Source organism: Lutra lutra, chromosome 4 (genome assembly GCF_902655055.1).
Source record: "Lutra lutra chromosome 4, mLutLut1.2, whole genome shotgun sequence".
NCBI lineage: Eukaryota > Metazoa > Chordata > Mammalia > Carnivora > Mustelidae > Lutra > Lutra lutra.
This window is the reverse complement of record NC_062281.1, coordinates 181,072,057-181,092,933: the sequence shown is the minus strand read 5'-3', so window position 1 is coordinate 181,092,933 and position 20,877 is coordinate 181,072,057. Positions and strand designations below refer to the sequence as shown.

The 20,877-nt window shown below is 55.0% G+C and overlaps 1 protein-coding gene across 3 annotated transcripts in view; it reads left to right on the top strand.

The window, feature by feature from the left end:
• EPHB2 (EPH receptor B2) overlaps nucleotides 1-20,877 on the top strand; it is a 183,563-nt gene that overhangs the window by 132,094 nt on the left and 30,592 nt on the right. For all 3 annotated transcript variants that reach the window (XM_047727698.1, XM_047727697.1, XM_047727696.1), the window contains exons 4-5: nucleotides 7,756-7,911; nucleotides 9,065-9,400. In XM_047727698.1, coding sequence (XP_047583654.1) covers nucleotides 7,756-7,911; nucleotides 9,065-9,400 — 492 coding nt within the window. The remainder of the gene's footprint in view (nucleotides 1-7,755; nucleotides 7,912-9,064; nucleotides 9,401-20,877) is intronic.

Sequence of the window (20,877 nt, the reverse complement as noted above, 5' to 3'; positions counted from 1 at the left end):
CCCTCTCTGGGCCCAGGACTCTTCTCCATCCACTCAGACTCCTCTCCCCAGCCCAAACCCAGAACATCCTGGAGACCCTGAGGCAGGAAAGTGAGCCAGCTGCTTGTCAAACAGGGCAGAGCTAGCCAGGAACCCACTCCCTCCAGTCACAGTGGCCAGCAGTCAGGCGCGGCTAAAAGGAAGGTGTGCGGCCCCCTGCTCAGTCATGGCCTCTTTCGGCCAAGGCCTGGGCCTTCGTTTCTATGTCACAGTGCCTGACATATAATTGGGGCTTAATAACATGCCTATTGGATAAATTCGTAACTCACCAGCTCTCCAACTGGACCCATGCGCCGGAGGGCAGGGACCACAGCTTCCCCGTCTCTGCATCCCCAGGGCTTAGCACACAGCAAGTGGCGGGCCCGGAGTGAACAGAGATAGTACAGCAGACACCTGTGCCGTGTTCACTGTCACCCAGGCAGGTGCTAACGCACGTGCTTTCTCTAGATTAACTCATGCAATCCTCCCTCCAAATAGAGGGTCAGTGTGATCCTTCTCCCCGTTCCACAGACAAGGGAACTGAGCGCGAGGGACCTTGCCCCTGGTCACACTGTTAGCAGGCCCGAGATTCAGCCCTGGCAGCCAGCTCCACGGTCTACATCCGGATCCACTTCCATTGGACATCCTGCTCAGGTTCCCAGGAGCTAGACGGTGAGCCCACCTCTGCCCAGACAGAACCCTCGGCTCCACAGGACCCCCAGGAAGGCAGAGAAGCTCCTTCCTCCCCCACCAAGGCTGGCACACGGAGCCTGAAAGCGCTGGACTCCGCTGTGCCCTCAGTGGTTTGGGGATTAAAGCCGCGTCTCTGGGAAGAGAGTGAGGAGCCCGGTGGCAGGCCTGCCAAGGAGGCTGCAAGGATCACCCAGTGCCAATTAGCGGCCCTGCCGTGCCAGGTCCAGATGGAGCCCTGCCTCGGCCTGACTCGGGGCTCACTCGGTCAATTATCACCTATCCCCGGAGCCCAGGGGGCAGGTGGGGAGAAAATCTGTTTCCCCCTAATCCTCCCTCCCTCTCCCGGCCGGCTGCCATCCCTGCCTTGGGTTGCCTGGCCAAGGGCTCTGGGAGTCTGCAGAAGGCGCGTGCTGGCTGCCCACTTCAGTCCCAAGGCCTGTGTTTGGGGGGTCAGGCTTTGCATCTGTCTTGCTGAGTGACACAGCAAGCCCCGTCCCCTCGTAGGCCTGACGAATGGTCTCCAATACTGACCTTCAAGCCACTCGATGATTTCTACGTCCAAAGTGCCTGGGAACGAGGCCTTCGGAATCACAAAGACTTGGAGTCAAAGCTCAGCTCTGCCATTTAGTAGCTCTGTGACCTTGGCACGGTCATTTTGCCCCCTCAGGGCCTCAGTTTCCTCATCTGTAAGATGGTGGGGGGGGTGATAATGGTACCACTTTGGTGGGTAGTCACGTAGATTTCATGAGAGAATCCGTGCAAGTCACCTGCACTGGGCTCGGCCCCTGGAGAGCACGTGACCCCTGGGAATTCGGATTGTCCTTGCCAGCTTGACGAGTAATAACAGCTGACATTTACATAGTGCCTGCTGTGAGTTCTGTGTGCAGATCAGCCCATCAGACCCACAGCCCCGGCCTTTGAGTCCCTCACTATCCACTTGGGGAGACAGACCTGCCTTCATTTAGCAAACCGAGCTGACTGAGCACCTACGATGTGCCACACCTTGCACTAGGGGCCCAGCCCCTCCCCCAGCAGGGTTCCCCCACCAGTGGGCAGCATGGAGATGAGTCACAGAAGGGTTAGGTCCGTGGTAGGATGAAGCCAGTTGACGCCAGCTTGGCTGACAAGAGCCAACTAGGCTCATCTCTTCCCAACTCAGTGGTCAGTTAGGTCAGATGGGCAGCTTGAAATTTGCCCTGGGAACCTTGATGCCACAGAAATTGGCAAACAGAACAAATCAGGGCTTCCCCCCACTCCCCGCCTCAGATAGCCGTGGGCCAGCACACGGCTGCCCAGAGTATGTGTCTAGGGTACTGAGTGGAGGTCGGAGGTGTCTGCTGTAGCTGGTGGAGGCAGGCCTCCCCAAGGCATCCGTGTCAGACCCCATCCCAGGGGGCGGCTTGATGTGGAGAAGGGCATTCAGGCAAAGGGACGTGTGTGTGTGTGTGTGCGTGCGCACGCGCACGTGTGCGTGCACACTTGCATGTGTGGCCAGGGCATCTAGGGAACCGCGAACTGGTGAAAGGTGACAGATAGGGCCAGAGACATGTACCAGAGGCTTACCAGAGACTGAGGCCATTTCTGGGACACGGGACTTCCAGTCTGAAAAGTAAGATGTGTTGTCACCATAGTGGGCAGTCTCCTGGGATGACCCATGGGGAGTGAGGACGAGAGGGAACAGGATCTGAGCAGCTCTGCAGCCTGATGAAACTGCCACATGGTCATGGTGGCACTGAACGTGGCATTCACTGGCCGCACATTTTCTTAGGACACCCATAAGGGGCGTATTCGTTCATACAACGAGCATGTGTATTGAGCACCTACTATGGTCCCATCAGTCTGCCAGGAGTGAGGGAACCAATGAGAGCCACACCAGCCTGGTTCCTCTTCCCCTTTGAAGGCACTTCTAAGGAAGGGGAAAGATAGCACGTACATTGATAAGCTGCTTTCTAAGATAATTACAGCTTGTGACGAGGGGCAACAAAGGAAACAGAGACTGAGACCGTGTTGTGAGAGAATCCCTCTGACCAGGGTGGTCAGGGAGGGCCTCTCTAGGAGGTGACATTTAACCGGGGGCCTAATGAAAGAAGACCAGCCATGGAAGGAGGGACAGCGCTCTTGCCCACCAGGGGCTGGAGCACAGTTGAGCGAAGGGAATGTCCAGCGGCGACAGGAAGACCACAGAACCAGTCTGGCGGGCCTCGTGGGCCAGGGCTGGATGTGGGGTAGTTCTCAGGGCAGTGAGGAGCCCTGGGTGAGTGTAAAATAACCGGAGTGTGGTGAGTCTGATTCATTCTAATCACAGCTCCCCGGCAACCATGGGGGATGGGTAGGGAGGCCAAGTGAGGCAGGGAGACCCACACAGAGACCCTGGCCACACCCACATCTTGCAGGTGTCATCAGCCCCTTTTCCAGAGGTGGGTCCGAGGCTCAGGGAAGGCATCTGCAGGAGGGACAGCTGCCAGGTCTGTTCACTTCCCCAGTTCTGTGCCTGAAACCCAGCCGTTGGCAGGACTGGATGCCCTCCCAGCTGAAAAGTCAGAGCAGCATGGCCCCTGGGGCACTGGGTGCTGAGAGCAGGCAGCTGCTCCAGACCTCTCTGGGGGCGAAGAGGTGGCTGGCCAAAGCGGAGGCCCCTCACACCCCACAGTCACACGGGATACCTGGGATCGGAATCGGCCTCTGCTGCCAAAGAGCCAGGTGTGTCTGGTCCTCTCTGCGCCTCCATTTCCTCAAATATCACACGAGGTGGTTGAGCTGGACACTCTTCCAGCTCCTCACCCATCAGGTACCCGGCATCCTCCTGGGAACTGAACGTCCAGCCGGGCACTTACAGATTCACGAGTAAGTAATTAAAATAGGCACCTGGATGGTGGCTTAGGGAAGGCTTCCTGGAAGAGGTGGTACCTACACCAAGTCTTAAAGTGTCGTAGGAGTTTGATGACAATAGGAGTGAGGGCAGGACGGACAGAGGAGCTGGACCTGGGCAGGGACCATACGTAGTCGACGGTGTGGAGCAGCAGGCACGAGGTTGGGGGTGGTGGGCACTGGGAGAGGGGCAGGCGCCCGCGCTGGGGTTCTGGAGGCCCTGAGGCATTTGGAGCGCTGTTGCAGATTTTTTTTTAAAACAGCTGTTGTATTGTGACATCGTTCACGTTCTATAGAATTCAGCTATTTAAGTTGTACAATTCAGTGATTTTTAGTGTATGCCCAGAATTGCAGCCATGACCACAATTTTAGAACACGTTCATCACCTCAAAAAGAAACCCTGTTACCCATTAGCCATCACCCCCCATTCTCTGCTCTCCCCGGTCCTTGGCAATCACTAACCTACTCCTGTCTGTATCGACGGCTCTGCTGGACACTGTTCTATAAATGGAAGTACACACTGTGTAGCCTTTTGTGTCTGGCTTCTTTCATAAGCACAATGTCGTCGAGGTTCATCCATGTTGTGGCGCGTAGCCCTTCTTTATTCCTTTTTATGGCCGAATAATATTCCATTGTGTGCCATTGTGGGTTTTTAAGTGACACAGAAAGGTGTGTGCTTTAGAAAGCTGTCTGGGGTGGGGGGATGGGTAGGAGGAGGCGAGATGGTCACGCAAGCTAAGGGGTCGGTAGGAAGAGCTTTCTGGATGCCCGCAGGGGTAGAACCGCAGTGGAGAAGAGCCAGAATGGGGCACAGCTAGGGGAAGTGGGGGAAGACCTGGTAATTGGCAGTAGGGGGTGAGGGTAGGGAGGATGTATCCGGGGTTCCTGGTGACTGGGTGGAGAATGATTTCACCTTTCCAGATGAAAGAGTGGTTTTCGGGGAGCACTGTGCTGATAGATCAAGAAAACATAGACACTCAGGGAGAGGGTGGAGGGTGGCCGGCAGCACATCTAATGAGGGAAGGCTTCTGGAGGAGACAGCCTGAGGAGTCTGAGATGGGGCCAAGACATGGTGACAGGAGAGGGAAGCCAGGAAGGAGGCCCAGATGGAGGGGCTGGCATGGCATGGAGGGCAGAGTGGACAGCCACCCACTAGCCGGGCCCAGGGAATTGCCAGCAAATGGAAGAAATGAGCTAAGCTAGGCAGGCTCTCCCCTGAGAGGGAGCCAGGGGTGTCCTGATCTTAGGACCAAAACCTTTTGGCATCTCTTAAGATGATCCTAGATCCCCACAGGAGCCCTGTACGCCCATTCTACAGGAGAACAAACTGAGGCACAGAGATCAGCTGCTTAACTCGAGCCAGAGCTGCAATCCGGATTGTGCCAAGATGGTGGGCTGCCTCTTCAGCTGTCCAGCAGGGAGGGTTTGATGCCTGAGAAGAAAGTGAGAAGACGCAGGGCAGGAACACTCAGGACCCCCAAACCAGTGCAGCAAAGTGGTGAGAGCCCTGGGCAGGCCCCCAGAACTAGAGCTGCCAATCCCCTCTCAGCACTCATGGACCATTGAGAAGAACGCAGGTTGCACAGGGCCATGTAGTGTGGTGGTTAGGGAAGCCTTGAGGGTCAGACCACTCGAGACGGAGCCACTGTAAGCTCATATCCTAGAAAACGAATTCCATCTCTGTGCCTTCACGCCCCCGTCTGAAAATGGGAGCAATAACCTTCCCTCCATCACGGGGCCGGGTAGGGACTAGGTGGGTTACTAGGGGTCAAGTCCTTAGAAAGGTGCCAGGATTTCATACAAACTCAGTAAGTGTTGGCGGTTTCATATTTACACTCTGAAGCCCTGGTTTCCCCATCTGTGCAGTGGAAGGCTTAATAAGCCCCCAGAGCGCTCGTCGCGTCCTCCTTGGCATCCTGAGAGCCTGGGTGGTTAGTCCTGACCCTGCTCTTGCCGCTAGTTCCTTAAGGACGGGACTGGAGCTGGACCCGAGATTCCCACGGGGCCTGGGAAGGGGGCATCAGCTAGTGTCTTTGTCAAGTTGGCTGCTGCCTTCTGGAGGCCGCCTCCAAAACGTGGGTAAACTAAGGCACCACGGTGTTTTCTAGTGTCCCGGGGGGAAATGTCCGGGGCATATGTACTGAGTACTTGTTTTATCCAGCAAGCCCTGAGATTATGACTGTAGCCTCTCCCCGCCCCATGCCAGACACCATCCCTCACGTGGAGTCCTCGTGGCCACTTGATGGGTTAGATGCTGTCATCCCAGTGAGAAAACTTCAGCCCAGAGAGGTTGAACTACTTGTCTGAGGTCACCCAGCAGCCTGGTATTTGAACCAGATACAGTTCAGTAATGCCCGGAACTATTCTAGGCACTTTTGCCTAAATTTAACCAACATAATCCTCGCAACAATTGGAGATAAATACCATTGTCCCCATTTTGCAGATGAGGAAATAGCTCTAGCAACTGGCCCAAGGTCACACGCTGGCACAGGCAGAGCTGGGACTTGCCAAGCCGCCAGCGCACTAACCAGCAGTCTTCACTGCCTTTCTGCTCTCGTGGTCCCCAAAGCCCAAACCCTTCCCACGTTAGCGGGCAGCTTCAAGATGTGTGCTGAGTGCCGGCCAGGCTCTGCGCTGGGCACAGGGGAAGGAACTGTGAATCAGACATGCCTCCCGTCCTGAGGGGGCCACGAGCATGGCCAGGGGACCCCCCTGACCAATAATTGTGGCAGAGGAGTAAAGCTTTCTGAACTCGAGTCATGTAAGCACCAAGGAGGGCGGGGGTCTCTGAGGCTGAAGCTGGTAGAGGGGCTGAGGGGAGGGCCGTTTGCTAAGATTTGAACATGGAGGATAAGCTTAAAGATCAGGGCTGGAAAAATAATTTAGGGAAATTGATGTTCGCCATTTACATGGGAGGAGATGGGCGCTCCAAGGGGTGGAGTCGCTTGGCACAGGTGACACAGGCCTGGAATGTGATCCAGGCGAGCACCCCTAGCCTGTACTCGCTTGAGCTGCCTTTGACCCCAACGAGGAACTTGCCTGTTGCAAAGCTCTTCCCTGTCTGCCTTCTCGCTTACCCCTTACGTGATCTCCCCTCCGCAGGCTCCACAGCAGTGCTGGGATGATGAACCCCAGGAAGTAGAAGAAACAGAAGCCAGGAAAAGGGCAGGGCCTGGACCCCGGGTCTCCTGATGCCCAGCCCAGGGCTAGGGTAGTGTGGATTTGCACACAGGTCTGGTCATTGTTTGTAGAACCTAAGCCCTGAGCTGCAGGGCCTGAACCCACATCCTGAGCATCCCGCCAGAGCAGGGAAGAAGGCCAAAGCCCCTGGAACAGCCCAGATTGCCCAATGCCCCATCAAGTGCAAACACTTCCCTCTGCAGACTGTCCCTGGTACTGCAGGCTCCCTTTGGTGGAATAAATTGGTCCAACCCCTTCTGTAATAACAGCCACTATTCACCCCCTATACTGTGCCAGAACTCCTGCCATGTGCCTTACACACGGGACCAAATTCCCCAGGGGCCTTCAGAAATGGGTCTTAGGATCATAATTTTACAAATAAGGAAACTGATTCTAAGCATGGTTTAGCCGGCTTGTCTACGGCCCCACGGCTAGCCCAAGGCCAAGCTGGGGCTCCAACCCAGGTCTACTTCCAAAGACAGTGTTCTTTTTGGCTGTACTCCATCACGTTTCTATGTGGCCTGCGCTGTGCTAGGACTTTTCTGCTGTAACGTAATCATCATGATTCTCTGGAAGCTGGGGATCTAGTTACAAGAATCAGGACTCAGTCAGCCATTAGTGAGCAAGACTGGGCCCTGGGTCCTGCCCCAGACCTCTTCAGAATCTTCAGAATAAGTCAGGAATGACCTTAGAAGTGGTGTCACAGCCAGCCTGGGAAAGGGGAAGAAGGATTGTTAGCGGCCCCTGATGAAGCCATAGACAGCTTCAGAGACAAGAAACCAGGCAGCCTGGAACCTTCTGGGCACAGATAGGACTGCCCTGTTGGAGTCTGGAGACCCCCAAGAGCCTTAGGAGATGGGAATTCCCAACAGTTGCCCTGCATGGCCCCTCTGTGATGCCGTGCAGCCCCTCGGAGAGACCACACAGTCTCCCCATGCCTTGTGGCCCCCGACTCCTCATCTGGATTCCCCAGACTCTCCTTGTCTTTTCTCCCAGGTTGCCCATCTGGAACCTTCAAGGCCAACCAGGGGGACGAGGCCTGCACGCACTGTCCCATCAACAGCCGGACCACCTCAGAGGGGGCAACCAACTGTGTGTGCCGGAACGGCTACTACCGAGCCGACCTGGACCCCCTCGACATGCCATGTACAAGTACGCTCAGGGCCCCAGGAGTGTGCGAGGGCCCCCTGCGTCCCGAGCTCCGCTGCGGAAAGCTCGGAGCAAGGGGTGGGCGGTGGCCTGGCTCCAGCCAGACTCTCCTGCTCGGGGAGCGGCCAGGCACCTGGCGGGAGGGGAAATGAAAAACTGGTTGGAAAAGGACCATCCTGGGGTCCTTGTGCTGCCAACACGCAGCGACCGTGGAGCTGGCATCTGGCTCCATCCCTCCTCCTGCCAGTCGCGTGGAGGATGAAGTCAAGGTCTTGATTCACAAAGGGACGGTGAGTGGGAGGCTTGGCAGAAGGAGAACCAACACAGGTGGTGTCTGTGACAGAAAAGGTTGCCCAGTGTTCTAACCTGGCATCGGCCGCCTGAATCTCAGGCCAAGGTTCTCTAAGAAAGGAGTGACGAGGAGGGCGATCTTACCACCCCTGTACAGACAGGAACAGAATTCAGCTGTAAGCTCCAGAGAGCTGACCCCAGTGGCTTAAACCATAGGACTTTATTCTCTCATGTAGCAGAACCCCAAAGAGAGGCAGTCCTGGAGATTGTGGCAAATCTATGGAGTTCTCTGGGACCTGGCTCGCTCTTTCTGGGCTGCCATCCTCCATGTGAGGTTCCTACCCTTTGGATTGCTGCATAGTCCAACATTGCTGCTGAAGCTCCGGCCATCACACACCTTCTAGAAAGAGGAAGAAGGAAAGGGACAAAGGGACATTTTATAGTGGTCTCCTTTTAAGAAAAAGTCCTGACCGACAACTTCTACAGTGTGTCAGTGGCCAGCCCTTCCTCACAGGAGGCTAGGAAATTAGCCTTCTAGCTGGACATCTTGCCACCCTGAATAAAATTGGGTTTTGTTAGAAGAAAGAAGGGGAAAGAGATCTTGGGTGGGTATGACCCCCAACACACGAACACCAGCCCTTGTAACAGACACCGAGGAGGCTGGAGGCCAGGGGGAGAGTGTTAAGCAGATGTGCAGCATGATGAGAGTTATATTCTAGAAGCATCCCACAGGGAGATGGAGGGGAGAAGGGATTTGAAGGAAGCCTTGGGGGCCCTGGACTGGAGCCAGGGCAGGGGATAGAGAGCCGTCTCTGGGAACGGACCTCCGCAGCCCCGACTGACTGACACCTCTCCCCACCCGCAGCCATCCCCTCTGCGCCCCAGGCGGTGATCTCCAGCGTCAACGAGACCTCCCTCATGCTGGAGTGGACCCCGCCCCGCGACTCAGGGGGCCGCGAGGACCTGGTCTACAACATCATCTGCAAGAGCTGTGGCTCAGGCCGGGGTGCCTGCACGCGCTGTGGGGACAACGTGCAGTACGCGCCGCGCCAGCTGGGCCTGACCGAGCCGCGCATCTACATCAGCGACCTGCTGGCCCACACTCAGTACACCTTCGAGATCCAGGCTGTGAACGGCGTCACCGACCAGAGCCCCTTCTCACCTCAGTTCGCCTCCGTGAACATCACCACCAACCAGGCAGGTAAGTGCTTCAGATGCCCGCTAAGGGGGAGCAGGGCCATGAACCCGAACGGGTACCCTGCCGGCCCTGGTCAGGGCCTCCATCCCCTCTGTGGAGTGACTCCCACGGCTCCGAGGCTGTGCTCGCCTGGGAGAGGACGCGTTACCCCTGCCTTGACGTGTGGTCATGGCAATTGCTGTCGTTTGGTGAACGTGCACTGTTGAAGGCTCCCTCTGACAGAGGTGAGCAGTCCAGGCCTGTGGGCAGGTCAGATCCACTTGGAGACACAGGGATCCAGGTTCTTCCGTTGGTGTCAGCCACCCTGAGGCACCAGGTGTGTCTGTCTGCAGGAAGGGTGGGAGAGAGAGGACCCAGGGAAGTAGGAGTGGAACCCATTCCTTTTGTGCACCATCCCCTGGAAAGAACCTGGTCATGTGACCTCACCAGGCCACAAAGGAGACTGGGCCATGTGGTCCTCTCCAGGTGGTAGTGGGGAGATGGCCAGTAGATATCCAGCAGTTTCCATAGGCACCTTCTGGAAGCCTTCAGCCCACCCCAGTCTCGCTCCAACAAGCTTTTCTCCCTCAGCTCATCTTTCCTCGTCCTTTCTGGGACCTTACATTGCCCTCCATCTTCTGCCCTGCTTCCTTCATGGCAAATAAAGTTGCCAAACATTGCGGTCTCATTACTACTGTCATCCCTCTTCAGTCACACCTCTTAGGCTTCTGACCCCTTCTCTCCAGCAAGACCACCGTCCCCTGGGTCTCCTATGACACTTCCCAGGCTCATCCCCAGCCAAGGGCCACATGAGATTTTCAAGGACCTCATGGTACCTTTGGAGTGTGCCCCTCAGTTATTCACTCAACAACCCTTGGCAAGCCCCTGCTGTGGGCATGGTCTGGACCCTGTCCAAGGAAGAGCCAAGGGAGGCCAGACTCCAGGAGAGAGGGTGAGTAGGCCACCCACCTCGTCTTTCAGATGTCAAGTGGGGCCCACACCGTAAGTGCTCAGGGGATCCAGAGATGGAAGTCTAGGAAGGCTTCCTGGAGGAAACAGGATTTGGCCTGAAGTTTAAAGGACCAATGAAATGTTTATGGTAGTGATAGAAAGAAATGTCTTTTGAGAGTGAAAAAGCACATGAACAAGGACACGGAAGGAGAGGGGCCAACCAGCTTCACCTGGTTGAGGGGTGCTATCTATACATGACCTCATTGCATACCCCTGGCCTCCTTGAGTAGGAGGCATCCATGTCCCCATTTTACAGATGACGCTCAGAAAAGTTGAGTCTCAAAGCAGGAAGGGTAAGGGACAGGAATTAACCAGATTCCAGTGCTTGGGCACAATCCAGCATATGTTCAAGGAACCTTGAGGTGAGACTGTGGGTCTGATGGTGTGTGTGAGTGAGCTCATTCGTAAGAATGTGTGGGTGTGTCACTGTATGTGTTTGGGTGACCATGTGTTTATGATTGGGATCGCATGTTCTGTGGCCATGTGGCTTCTTATTTATAAATGCATTCAAGAGTATGGGTGTGTCTGAAGCTGAGGGGCTTGGAACGGGTTGTGTTGGAGCATGAATTCGTGTGTCTAAACGTGGCCCTGCCTATCCATGTGTTTGTGTACGAGAAGGAGTGTGGTTTTGTTCCTGAGTGTTTGCGGTATTGCTGTGGCGGAGAGGACATAGTTGTGAGCATGTGCCTGCTGTTCGTGCAGGGTCGTGGGTGCGTTTAAGCCCCCGCTCAGAGTGAGGTCCGGAGGGAGTTGACTCAAGGCAGGCAATGCAAGAGAACCCTCCGAAGCCAACAGTTGGCAAAGACACCTAACAGATTACGAAGCCTCAGCTGGGAGGCTCTCCAGCTTGCCAGGGCCCTGAGGTAGGGAAGCCTAGGCTTCCTACTCCTCTCCCAGGCTCTAGGGGGTGCAGGGGGTGGGAGTTCTTTCTCTGGCTCTAGGGACCTCTTCTGCACCCATGTAGAAGTCCTGGGGATAGAACTGTCTACTCAAGAAGCCTGAGCTTATTAGCAGCACGGGGTAGAGTCTGGGCTGCTTGACAAGCTGGAGCCTTCCTTTCTAGAGCTGGATGTTCCCAGAGAATAAAGATGAGGCAGAGTGGAAGTGAGGGGCTTCCAGAAAGGAAAGTGTGGGGTGTTGGGGGAACCTCAGGATTGAAAGACAGAAGCAACGAAAAACAAGCACTGGATTCAGACCTGAGTTTGAATCCCAACTTTGCCATTCATTTGCTGTGGGACCTCAGTGTATCAGTCAGCTATCACTACAGTAATGCTGCATAACAAAACCACCCCAAACCTTAGTAGTTTACAACAATAAGTATTTATTTTCTCACTCACTCATCTGTGGGGCAGCTAAGGTTTAGCTAATCTGCAGCAGGGCTCGCTGAGCTGGGCAGGACTCCAGAATGTGGGTTGGCTTCAGTCTGTTCCACATGTCTCCCATTCCCCTTGGACCCGCCGCCACCCAGGCTTGTTTCTGTCATGGTGAATGTTGGGAGTGCCAGCAGCCGCGCCAAGCCATGACACACAAACACTTCTCTCCAATGCCTGTGGCGCAGTCACACACAGCAAATGAACCCTGCAGAGTGACTTGGCAAGGGGTGTCAGTACATAATCCTGTTCCAAGAGGCAAAACCGAGAAAACTGATCCAACCCATCACACTCATGGAAAGCACTGCCTCCCTCAGGGCCTCAATTTTTCCACCACACTGTGCATCAGAACCCTGTGAGAGCTTCTCCAGAACATAGGTTCCTGGACCCCGCCCCAGACCTGTGGAATCCGAATTCCAGGAGTGGGCCCTGGGCATCTGCATGTTTAATGAGGGGCCCAGGTGTTTCTTACTATTGGACAGATTTTGGAAACTCGGATCTAAGCCTGTGTATGCCCTCAAAGCCCTGAGGCTTTCTGGGTCATAAAACCCTTTCTCCCTCCTCTTTGTTTCAAGCCCCTAGACAAGCTAACTCTTTCTCAGATGGTCAGAGCCCAGCTGGGGACCATGCAACCACACCATGCCCTCACCACCTTATTCCCCTTTACCAGATGAGGAAACAGAGGCCCAGAGAGGTAGAGCCACCACTAAGTGCTCTCAACTGGGATTTAAACCCAGCACTATGGGACTGTGTCTACATTGGAGAAGAGGTAGTTCTTGCCCTGGACACTTTATGCCCTGGTTGGGAAGATGAGACACAACACAGCATCTACAATGCTATGGCATGAATGAGGGCCCAAGGAGGTAGAAGGGAAGGGAGAGAGATCACAAGCAGAAGAGATCATTGCTTCCTGGAGAATGGGAGAATGGCAAATCTTGGAAGGCTTCCTGGAAGAAGAAGTATTTGAGTTTGACTCTGGAGAATGGAGACACTTGTAAGAAACAGAGATGGAATCATGTAGGGAGAAAGGTGTCCCAGGGGAGGGAAGTGCAGGAGGCAGGCTGGAGGGAGAGTTCTTGCTGTTCTTCCTGAGCACAAGGTGCCTTCACACATGGTCCCTCTGCCTGGATTGCTTTTCTCTGCACCATTTTTTCAGACCTTAGCTCATCATTACTGACCTTCTTCACTTGGTCACGCACCCCCCCCCCCCCCACATCATGGCCCTCAAGCCTCCCTGGTTGGGATTTTAGCCTTATGTCTTTGATCCTGTCCTTCCCGTCTGTCTCCCCCGCCATCGGCATGTGGTGGTACACAATGGGTCTGCTTTTCTTTACTTACCACGGTTTTCCCGGCACCTGGCCAGGGGCGCACCACAGCAAATGCTCAGTGAACATTTGCAGAAGGGCTCAGAGAAGCGTGGAGTGAGGTGGGGTGTAGAGAGGTACGACAGGCTGGAAAGCAAAGCTGGGGACTTGATTTCCAGACAAATGCATTCAGTGGTCGGTTTTAATCAGACCCTAAAATTCAATATATAAATATCTAGCTCATTGCCTTAAAAGGAAAAAGTATTCCTTTTGGGCAAGTGACTGGGCCTTGCTCACACTCCCTTGGCACTCACCGGGGCCAGAGCTGTCTTCTGACATCATAAAGCCATCAGGCCACCTCCGAACCACACTCCACCATTCCAGGACGCTTTTCCACCCCGTATTCCTGCGTCCTCTCAGGGGCCCCTGGAGAAAGGAGGCCAGGCTGGGCCACACGTCCCCACTTGACAGAGGAGGAAACAGGCGTGGGAAGGGGTCAAGCACGTGCCCGGGCTCATTCGCTAGGAAGGGGCAGACCCAGGATTCAGTCTGCTGTCCAGACTCTCTGGTCCTTGACACAAACCAACCAAACAACACAGGGGTTGGGAGGGAGGAGGCAAGCCTCAGAACGGGCATCAGAAGAAATGCCCTCCTCTCCGAGGAGGTAGCATTTAAGCCGAGATCGAAATCACAAAACAGAGACAGCCACGCAGACCAGGGTGAGGGGTGAGGGGGCATGTGCGGCATTTCGGTAACGTGGGGTTTGTCCTCGGGGCCGCGCCCAGTCCTCTTGGCCGCCCTCGAGGGCTGCACCAGACACGGTCTCACCCAGAGCAAGCTCCGGGCAGGCACACCTCTGCCCAGTTCCAGCAGGGCCAGGGAGGGTCTGGGTTTGGGAATCTGGCAAATAAACCTGGCTTTGACTCAAGCCTGGCTGCTCACTGGCACACAGCCTTCGACAAGTCACTTAGCCCACGTCTGAATGCCTCTCCTCATGAGCGTCCCCACCCCTCCTCGCGGGACTGATGGGAGGCTTTGAGCTCAGGTCTCAAGGTGCCTCCCGGGCTGCCTGGTACATGCAGGCGGTCAGAAAGCGATCATTCTGTATTCCCCCAAATCATAACAATGGCCCCCAAGTAGCAGGTATTTCCTACGTGCCAGACAACATCCCCGGTCCTTGACAATGAGCCTTCACGACAATGCTATGGGGTGGGTCCTATTATCCTGTCTCACGGGGAGGGAAAATGAGGCATCGAGAGTTAAGTGACTTGTCCCCGGGCACCAGGCAGGCATTGGTGGAATAGTTCTAGCACCACATTCTTGGGGCCCCATGCTGGCCGGACTCAGGCCTTCTGCAGAGGTGAGGGGGGCTGTGAATGGAGCCTGCGCGAACCACAGCCTCCGCTGGCAAAGGCAGTCTTTGGCATCACCCATGCTGAATAAGAGATCGACTAGTTAGGAAGGTCCCCTGTCGTCCTGTCCTCGTGGGGCGTGTGGGCAAAAAGGCGTCACGAGTGCTGGGCTCAGCCCTCATCCAGCACGGGCCTCTTTGCTATGTGACCGGGCTGCGTGGGAGGCTCTGCTTCTCCCAGCCTCGGGGTCCTCACCTCCGGAATGGGCACTGATCTGTCCTTCCCGCTGTGCCGGAGGGAGGCGGGATCAGCGACAACGGAGACAGAGCACCCAGCACGTAGTTCGTGGGTGAGACGCGACACCAGGCCTCAAGAGAAACCAGGTGTCTTCGTTTCCTCTTGCTGCTGTAACCAAATGCTGCAGACTTAGCAACTTAGCACGAGCCGTAGTTCCTGCCTCCCCGCTCTGCAGGGCAGGAGCCTCGTCTGGATCTCACCGGCCCAAATCATGGTGTTGGCAGGTGGTGTTCCTTTCTGACAGCTCTAAGGGAGGATCCGTTTCCTTACTTGTTCAGGTGTCAGCAGAGCTCGGGGCCACGGGATGGTAGGAGTGAAGTGCCCCTGTCCTTGCCAACAGGCCACTGCCCTTGGTCCCCACGGGGCCCTCTTTCCAGTCCTTGCCCCTGGCTCCTGAGTCTCAGAAGCTACCATGGGTTCAAGCCCTCTCTACGCTCCAGTCCTCCGGGTCTCTGACTCTGGGCTGGGAAAGCTTCTCCTCCTTTAAGGACTCAGCAGATTATATTGGGTCTACCTTGATAATCGAGGATAATCTCTGCATCTCGAGAACCATAATCTTCACATCTGTGAAGCCCTTTTGCTGTGTAAGGTCCCATATTCACAGATTCTGGGATCAGAATGTGGACATCTCAGGGGGCCATTATTCTGCCTGTTGTAGAAGGTAACAGAAGCCAAATTAAAGCGCATTAGCATAGTCAGGGGCCCTGGAATACAAACCTCTCTTTTTCATAAAGAGGTAAACTGAGGCCCAGAGGTTCCTAAGTGGCTGTCCAAAATGACACAGATCGTGGCAGAGCCAGTCTCCAAAGCCCTGGGCAGGCATCGCAGCCCCCGTCCAGGACTCCACTCCACATGGCTTTCCCATGGAAAGACTTTCAACTTTCCAAAGCCCCTTCTGCCAGCGCATTCTCCTCTGATCCTCCCGCCCTCCTGGGGGGCAGATATACAGTGGCTCCGTCTGTAGAACTCGCAGGAGCGTGTACTCACCTACTTCTCTCCCTGGAGGCCAAGAGAATCAGAAGGGGATAGGCCAAGAGAGCCCCCGGTGAGACCCAGGTTGGGAGAAATGAAGAGAGAGGAAGAGGGCACTTTCCTCCCCAGGCCAAGCCCTCCACACGCATCAGCCTCTTTGATCCCTCCCAGCTTTCTGCGGGGAAGTCACTGCCGGCCTAGAGTCTCAGTTAAGATTGAGTTTGGCTGCATAGAACTGGAAGAAAGATAACAGATAGCAGCTGCCCCAGTAACGCTGTTGGACAATCAACCACGACATCAACAGCAGAAAAGCAAGAAGAATTTTTCTATCACATGGTCCCTGGGTCGGCCGGGCGGGTCCTGGTGGGGGATGCATTCATGGGTTTGCACTCCCATCGACTCTGGGTCACTCAGCAGATCTTTGGATATTTTCAGGGCTTTGTTGCATATTTGGGGTTGGCTGCTGTCGGATGGTCAGAATGGGCCTGGCTGGGACCACTAGGGCAAAAACTTTGTTCTGCGTATCTCTAGGTCAGCCTAGCCGTGTTCTTGTGGCAACCACAGGGAACGAGACAGCCAGCAGACGTGCACAAGGGCTTGTCCAGCCTCCGCTCAGATCATGTTTGCCAGTATCCCATTGGCCAAGGCCAATCACGTGGCTCAGCCCAGAGCTGGGGGGCAGGATGACACAAGTTATAGGACAAAGAATGAAGGTACAAGGGAGTGATTAATAATTCAATCAGTCTACCGTAGTGGCTTAGACAAAATGGAAGCTTGTTTTTCTTCTATGTCAAGGATGTCAGAAGGTGGGAGTTTGGGCACCTCTGTGGAATCATCAGGGATCCAGGCTCCCCTGTACACAGCTTCTTGTCCTTATGGATCAAAATGGCTGGGAGAGCTCCAGCCATCACATCCATGTCCCGGGCAGCAGGATGGAAGAAGGAACGTGAGAAGTTCTTTCCCTTTAAGAGAGACTTCCTAGAAATCCCACATATTACATTACCTTTATATCTCATTGGCAGTCCTCTTGTCACATGGCCACTTGTAGCTACCAGAGAGTTTGGGGAAAATGTAGTCTATTATTGGGCCTAATGTGCCCAGCTAAGAATCAAGATTTTGTTAATGTGAGAAAGAATGGGTATGTGGGTAGGCAGAAAGTCGTGTCTGCCACATCCCATGTTACAGGTGAGAAAAAAAGGCTGAGAGAGGAAAGTGCCCGCGGTCTCACAGTCGCCAGGGCATAGAGAGCTGGGATCTGAACCCTGGATCCTGTATCTTCTCCTTCCACCACCACCACCACTCGGCTACTCACTGTACTGCTTATGTGTCTGAGGTGCCCAGGGATGCCTGGCTGGCTCAGTCAGAGTGCGACTCTTGATCTCAGGGTCGTGAGTTTGAGCCCCACATTGGATGTAGAGATCACTTAAGATAAATAAGTAAAATGAGAAGAAAAATAAAAAGATTCAAAAGATTCTGAGCAGCCCAGACAGCTCCATATGGCAGACGTCCCCCAGCCCTGACTCTGGACTGAAGCCTATGCTAAGCATTTGACCTGCAGGTTTTCATTTAACCTTCCAACATCCATGCCCTGTCCCTATTCTATACAGGAGAAACTGAGGCACTGAAGGGTGAGATATGTTGCCTGGGCTACCTGATCTGAAGCTCAGGTTCTTACCATCTTGCTAGTCCAGGTGCTGGGGTAGGACTGGGTCCCATCCAGCAGCCAGAGGTAAGATCAAGGCCGTCCAGCATCCCACGGGCAGGTGGTCCATTGGATGTATCTGTCGTACCAAGCCCAGGGCCTGACCTTAACCTGCTCTGATCATACACATGGTTCAGACCAAGTAATCAGGGAGAACGAACCAACCCAGGCTGTAGAGTCAGGCAGACCTGGATCTCAATCCCACCCGTGAGCTGAGGTTCCTCAGGCAGGAGACTTGACCTGACTCTCACTTTCCTCGTCTGTGAAACGGACGTGATTAACCTCACTCCATCTGATTGCACAGCCTCTGGAAGGTGCCGTTCAATCTAAGCCAAATCAAGGGATGAATGAATGAGCAGATGAACAGCCACCCAAGACGGAACTTTTCTCGGGTTCAAGGAAAAAGACAGTATCTCCTAGACCTGACTTTTGTTACTTTAGGGGTTTTCTCCACAAAAAAAATTTGTTCCACAACTTGCTACTTCCAAAAGACATTGATAACTATTATATGAAAAAGGGTTTCTGGGCGCCTGGGTGGCTCAGTGGGTTAAGCCGCTGCCTTCGGCTCAGGTCATGATCTCAGGGTCCTGGGATCGAGTCCTGCGTCGGGCTCTCTGCTCAGCAGGGAGCCTGCTTCCCTTCCCCTCTCTCTGCCTGCCTCTCTGTCTACTTGTGATCTCTCTCTCTGTCAAATAAATAAATAAAATCTTTTTTAAAAAAATGAAAAAGGGTTTCTGAAGCCAAATGAGACCTCAGCTGCCAGGTTAACTGGGTCTCTCCCCGGCAGGACTTCTCAGAGCCTTGAACAAAGGAGGGCACAGGGTGGGTCTCACAAGCAGGGGTCTAGAACACTCTGTGTTTCTCTACCTTTCTTGGCCACAGAACTCCTTTTCTTCGTAGCAAAGTGCCACCATGAAACCAGTTCTCAGCTTTTCCTTTTTTTTCCACCCAAGCAGACAAATGTTTGGTCCAATCAGAAAGAAACAAAGCCCATTTTCTGGAAGCATTTTATTTGTGGAAATTCTGTTGTGACAGTTAGGATCAGGTTGCAGCTGGATCAGAATTGCAGCTGGATCGTCAGGAGTTTACTGCATTGCTAACAGTCAAAACAGCGACCCTGTTATCAACCGGAAATGTCAGGAGTCTTGTCGTGGGTGAAGTGCTTGTGTTGTAGATCCTGGAGCATTCAAGCGTGGTTGGGATGCAGGGTTGTGGTGTTGTGGGCCGGCTGGTCAGCGAGAGGCTCCAGGCCTCCACAGCCGGTCACATCACAGATGGGCTCAGGGTTGAGGGAGAGTGAATGGTTAGTGCCCATCACACAAGCTGCCCTACCTTCCCCCGGCTCCTGCCTGAAGCCGCTGCTCCACGTTCCAGCCCCCAAGGTCAGTGACTCAGCCAGGTTCCCGAAGGTGCTAGAAAAGGAGAGAACCTGCCCTTCTTTCTCTCCTTCCATCCTCCAGTAATATGGATAAGTGCTTACTCTGAGCCATACACTGCCACACTGTGCCAGGCACCAGGGATAAGGGATTGAACAAGAGAGTTCAGGTCGCTGTTGACACTGCAAAGCCAAGAAAGCCTCTGTGGGACGGCAGGTGACGGGAGGGGGCGGGTGGTCAGGGAGGGCTCTCCGAGGGGGTCATGGAGATCTGGTGGGGAAGGGGTGTCTGGGCAGAAAGACTGTGGGGCCAAGGCCTTGAGCAGAGAATGATGACCTTGGTGTGATTGGGAACAGAAGGATGGCCAGTGGGGACAGTGCTTAGGAGAGGAAGGGCACGTGCGGAGGTGTTGGGTGGCAGGCAGGTGGGCCCAGAGGCCATGTGGAGCGTCTGGGTGTTATTCAGGGGGCGGTGGGAAGTCACGGCGGGCTGTCGACAGCAGTGACGTTGTCACAGAGGCAGCAGGATCTGAGACTGGGCCTTGAGGTGGGGGACTCACACTGCCAACACCCAGCGACTTCTCCCTCCTCTTCCAAGCTCCTGGGGTCCTCTGACTCATGAAAGGGTAAAGGCCGGGTACTCTCGGGGGTCTCCTTCCTGGCTTGGAGCTCAGGGCTGTGGAGACAAAGCTGAGCAGAGCCCAAACCCACACCCTTTAGAGGCGGTCAGGGTCACACGGGCCTCCTGTCTTCCTGCCCGTCAATGTCTCCTCGTCCCTCATCCTAGTCCCTCCTCATTCAACCCCTTCATGCCCAGAGGGGGAAACAGAGGCACATCCGGAAGGCTACTTCCCCAAGTCTCGGCTAATGAAGGGACTAGACACTCTCCCTGGGCTCGCTGGGGGCAGCAGGGCCCCTGACCACCTGCTCCAGCCAAGCCGGCCTCCCCTTCCCCTCTCAGCCACAAGCCTCTTTTGTACTTGCTCCCTGGGGTTCCATCTCCTCGCAGGGGTCACGGGGCACCACTGACCCCAGCCCCCTGCTGGCGTGCCCGGCTGGTAATTGAAAATACCAGAATTCCCTGCAGACCAACTTACAGGGAAACCTGATACCCCAGGGTGGGCGGTGGACGGCAAGAGGGATGGGAGAACATCCAGCTGTTCCCTTTTCTCCTGCATTAATCCCCCCGGATTCCAGGAGAAAGGCCAGCCCTGCTTGGCCCCCACGGGCCCGCCTTGATCATCTTCCCAGCAAATGCCGCCTCCTTGCCACACCCAGGGTTACGGGGTTTATGGGATCAGAGCCCGGGTGAGCTGCCTGTAACCCAAGCCTGCCAGCTAAGCCCACCGAGCCCAGACCCCCATGGCTGTGTGGGTCCTGCCCCCACCAACAGCTGAGCTCCTGGAGCCGAGGCGGACTGGGTGGCGGTGGGCGAGGTGAGTCAGCGGGAGCCGGGCAGAGTGCGTTTGCAGCAACAGGATGGGAGCTGGACCAGAGTGTCCTCAGAGGCCCTCTGATGTCCACTGGTTTCCAGACCTCCCTGCTCAGCCTGTATCAGCTGCAGCCAACAAAGGGAAGGATGCGTTGGACTTGAGTGGGCCAGGGTTCAAATCCCAGCTCCACTGCCTGTAACTGTGTGACACTGGCAAGTCACCTCACTTCAGTGCCTCCATTTCCTCATCTGTAAAATGGGTATAATAATAATACCCGCCTCATGGGGTCCATATGAGTGTCAAAGGAGTTCAGTATGTAAAGCGTCTGGAAAAGCGCCTGGCACAGAGCGAACAAGTAGGTGTTAGGGGTTGGCCTTTGTTTTGTTTTTCTGCAGGGCATCATGGAGCACACAGATGCTGTCAAGATGACAAGTTTTTATCTGAGGGGGAGGTTGCCTACTGCGGTCCTTCTGTGGCTCCCGAGGGCCTTCAGGACAGGGCAGACTCCCGGGCAGGCTCAGCCCAACACCTCCCCTAGAACTTCTTGTATCCCCACCGCAGGATCCCGAAGTTCCGCCTGGGCAGATGAGAGGGCCAGTCTCTGCAGGAGCCGGGCTGTGAGAAGCCGTGTGGGGGGTGGAAAATATACCTGACCAAGATTCAGCTGGTGTAGGCTCTAAGAGTC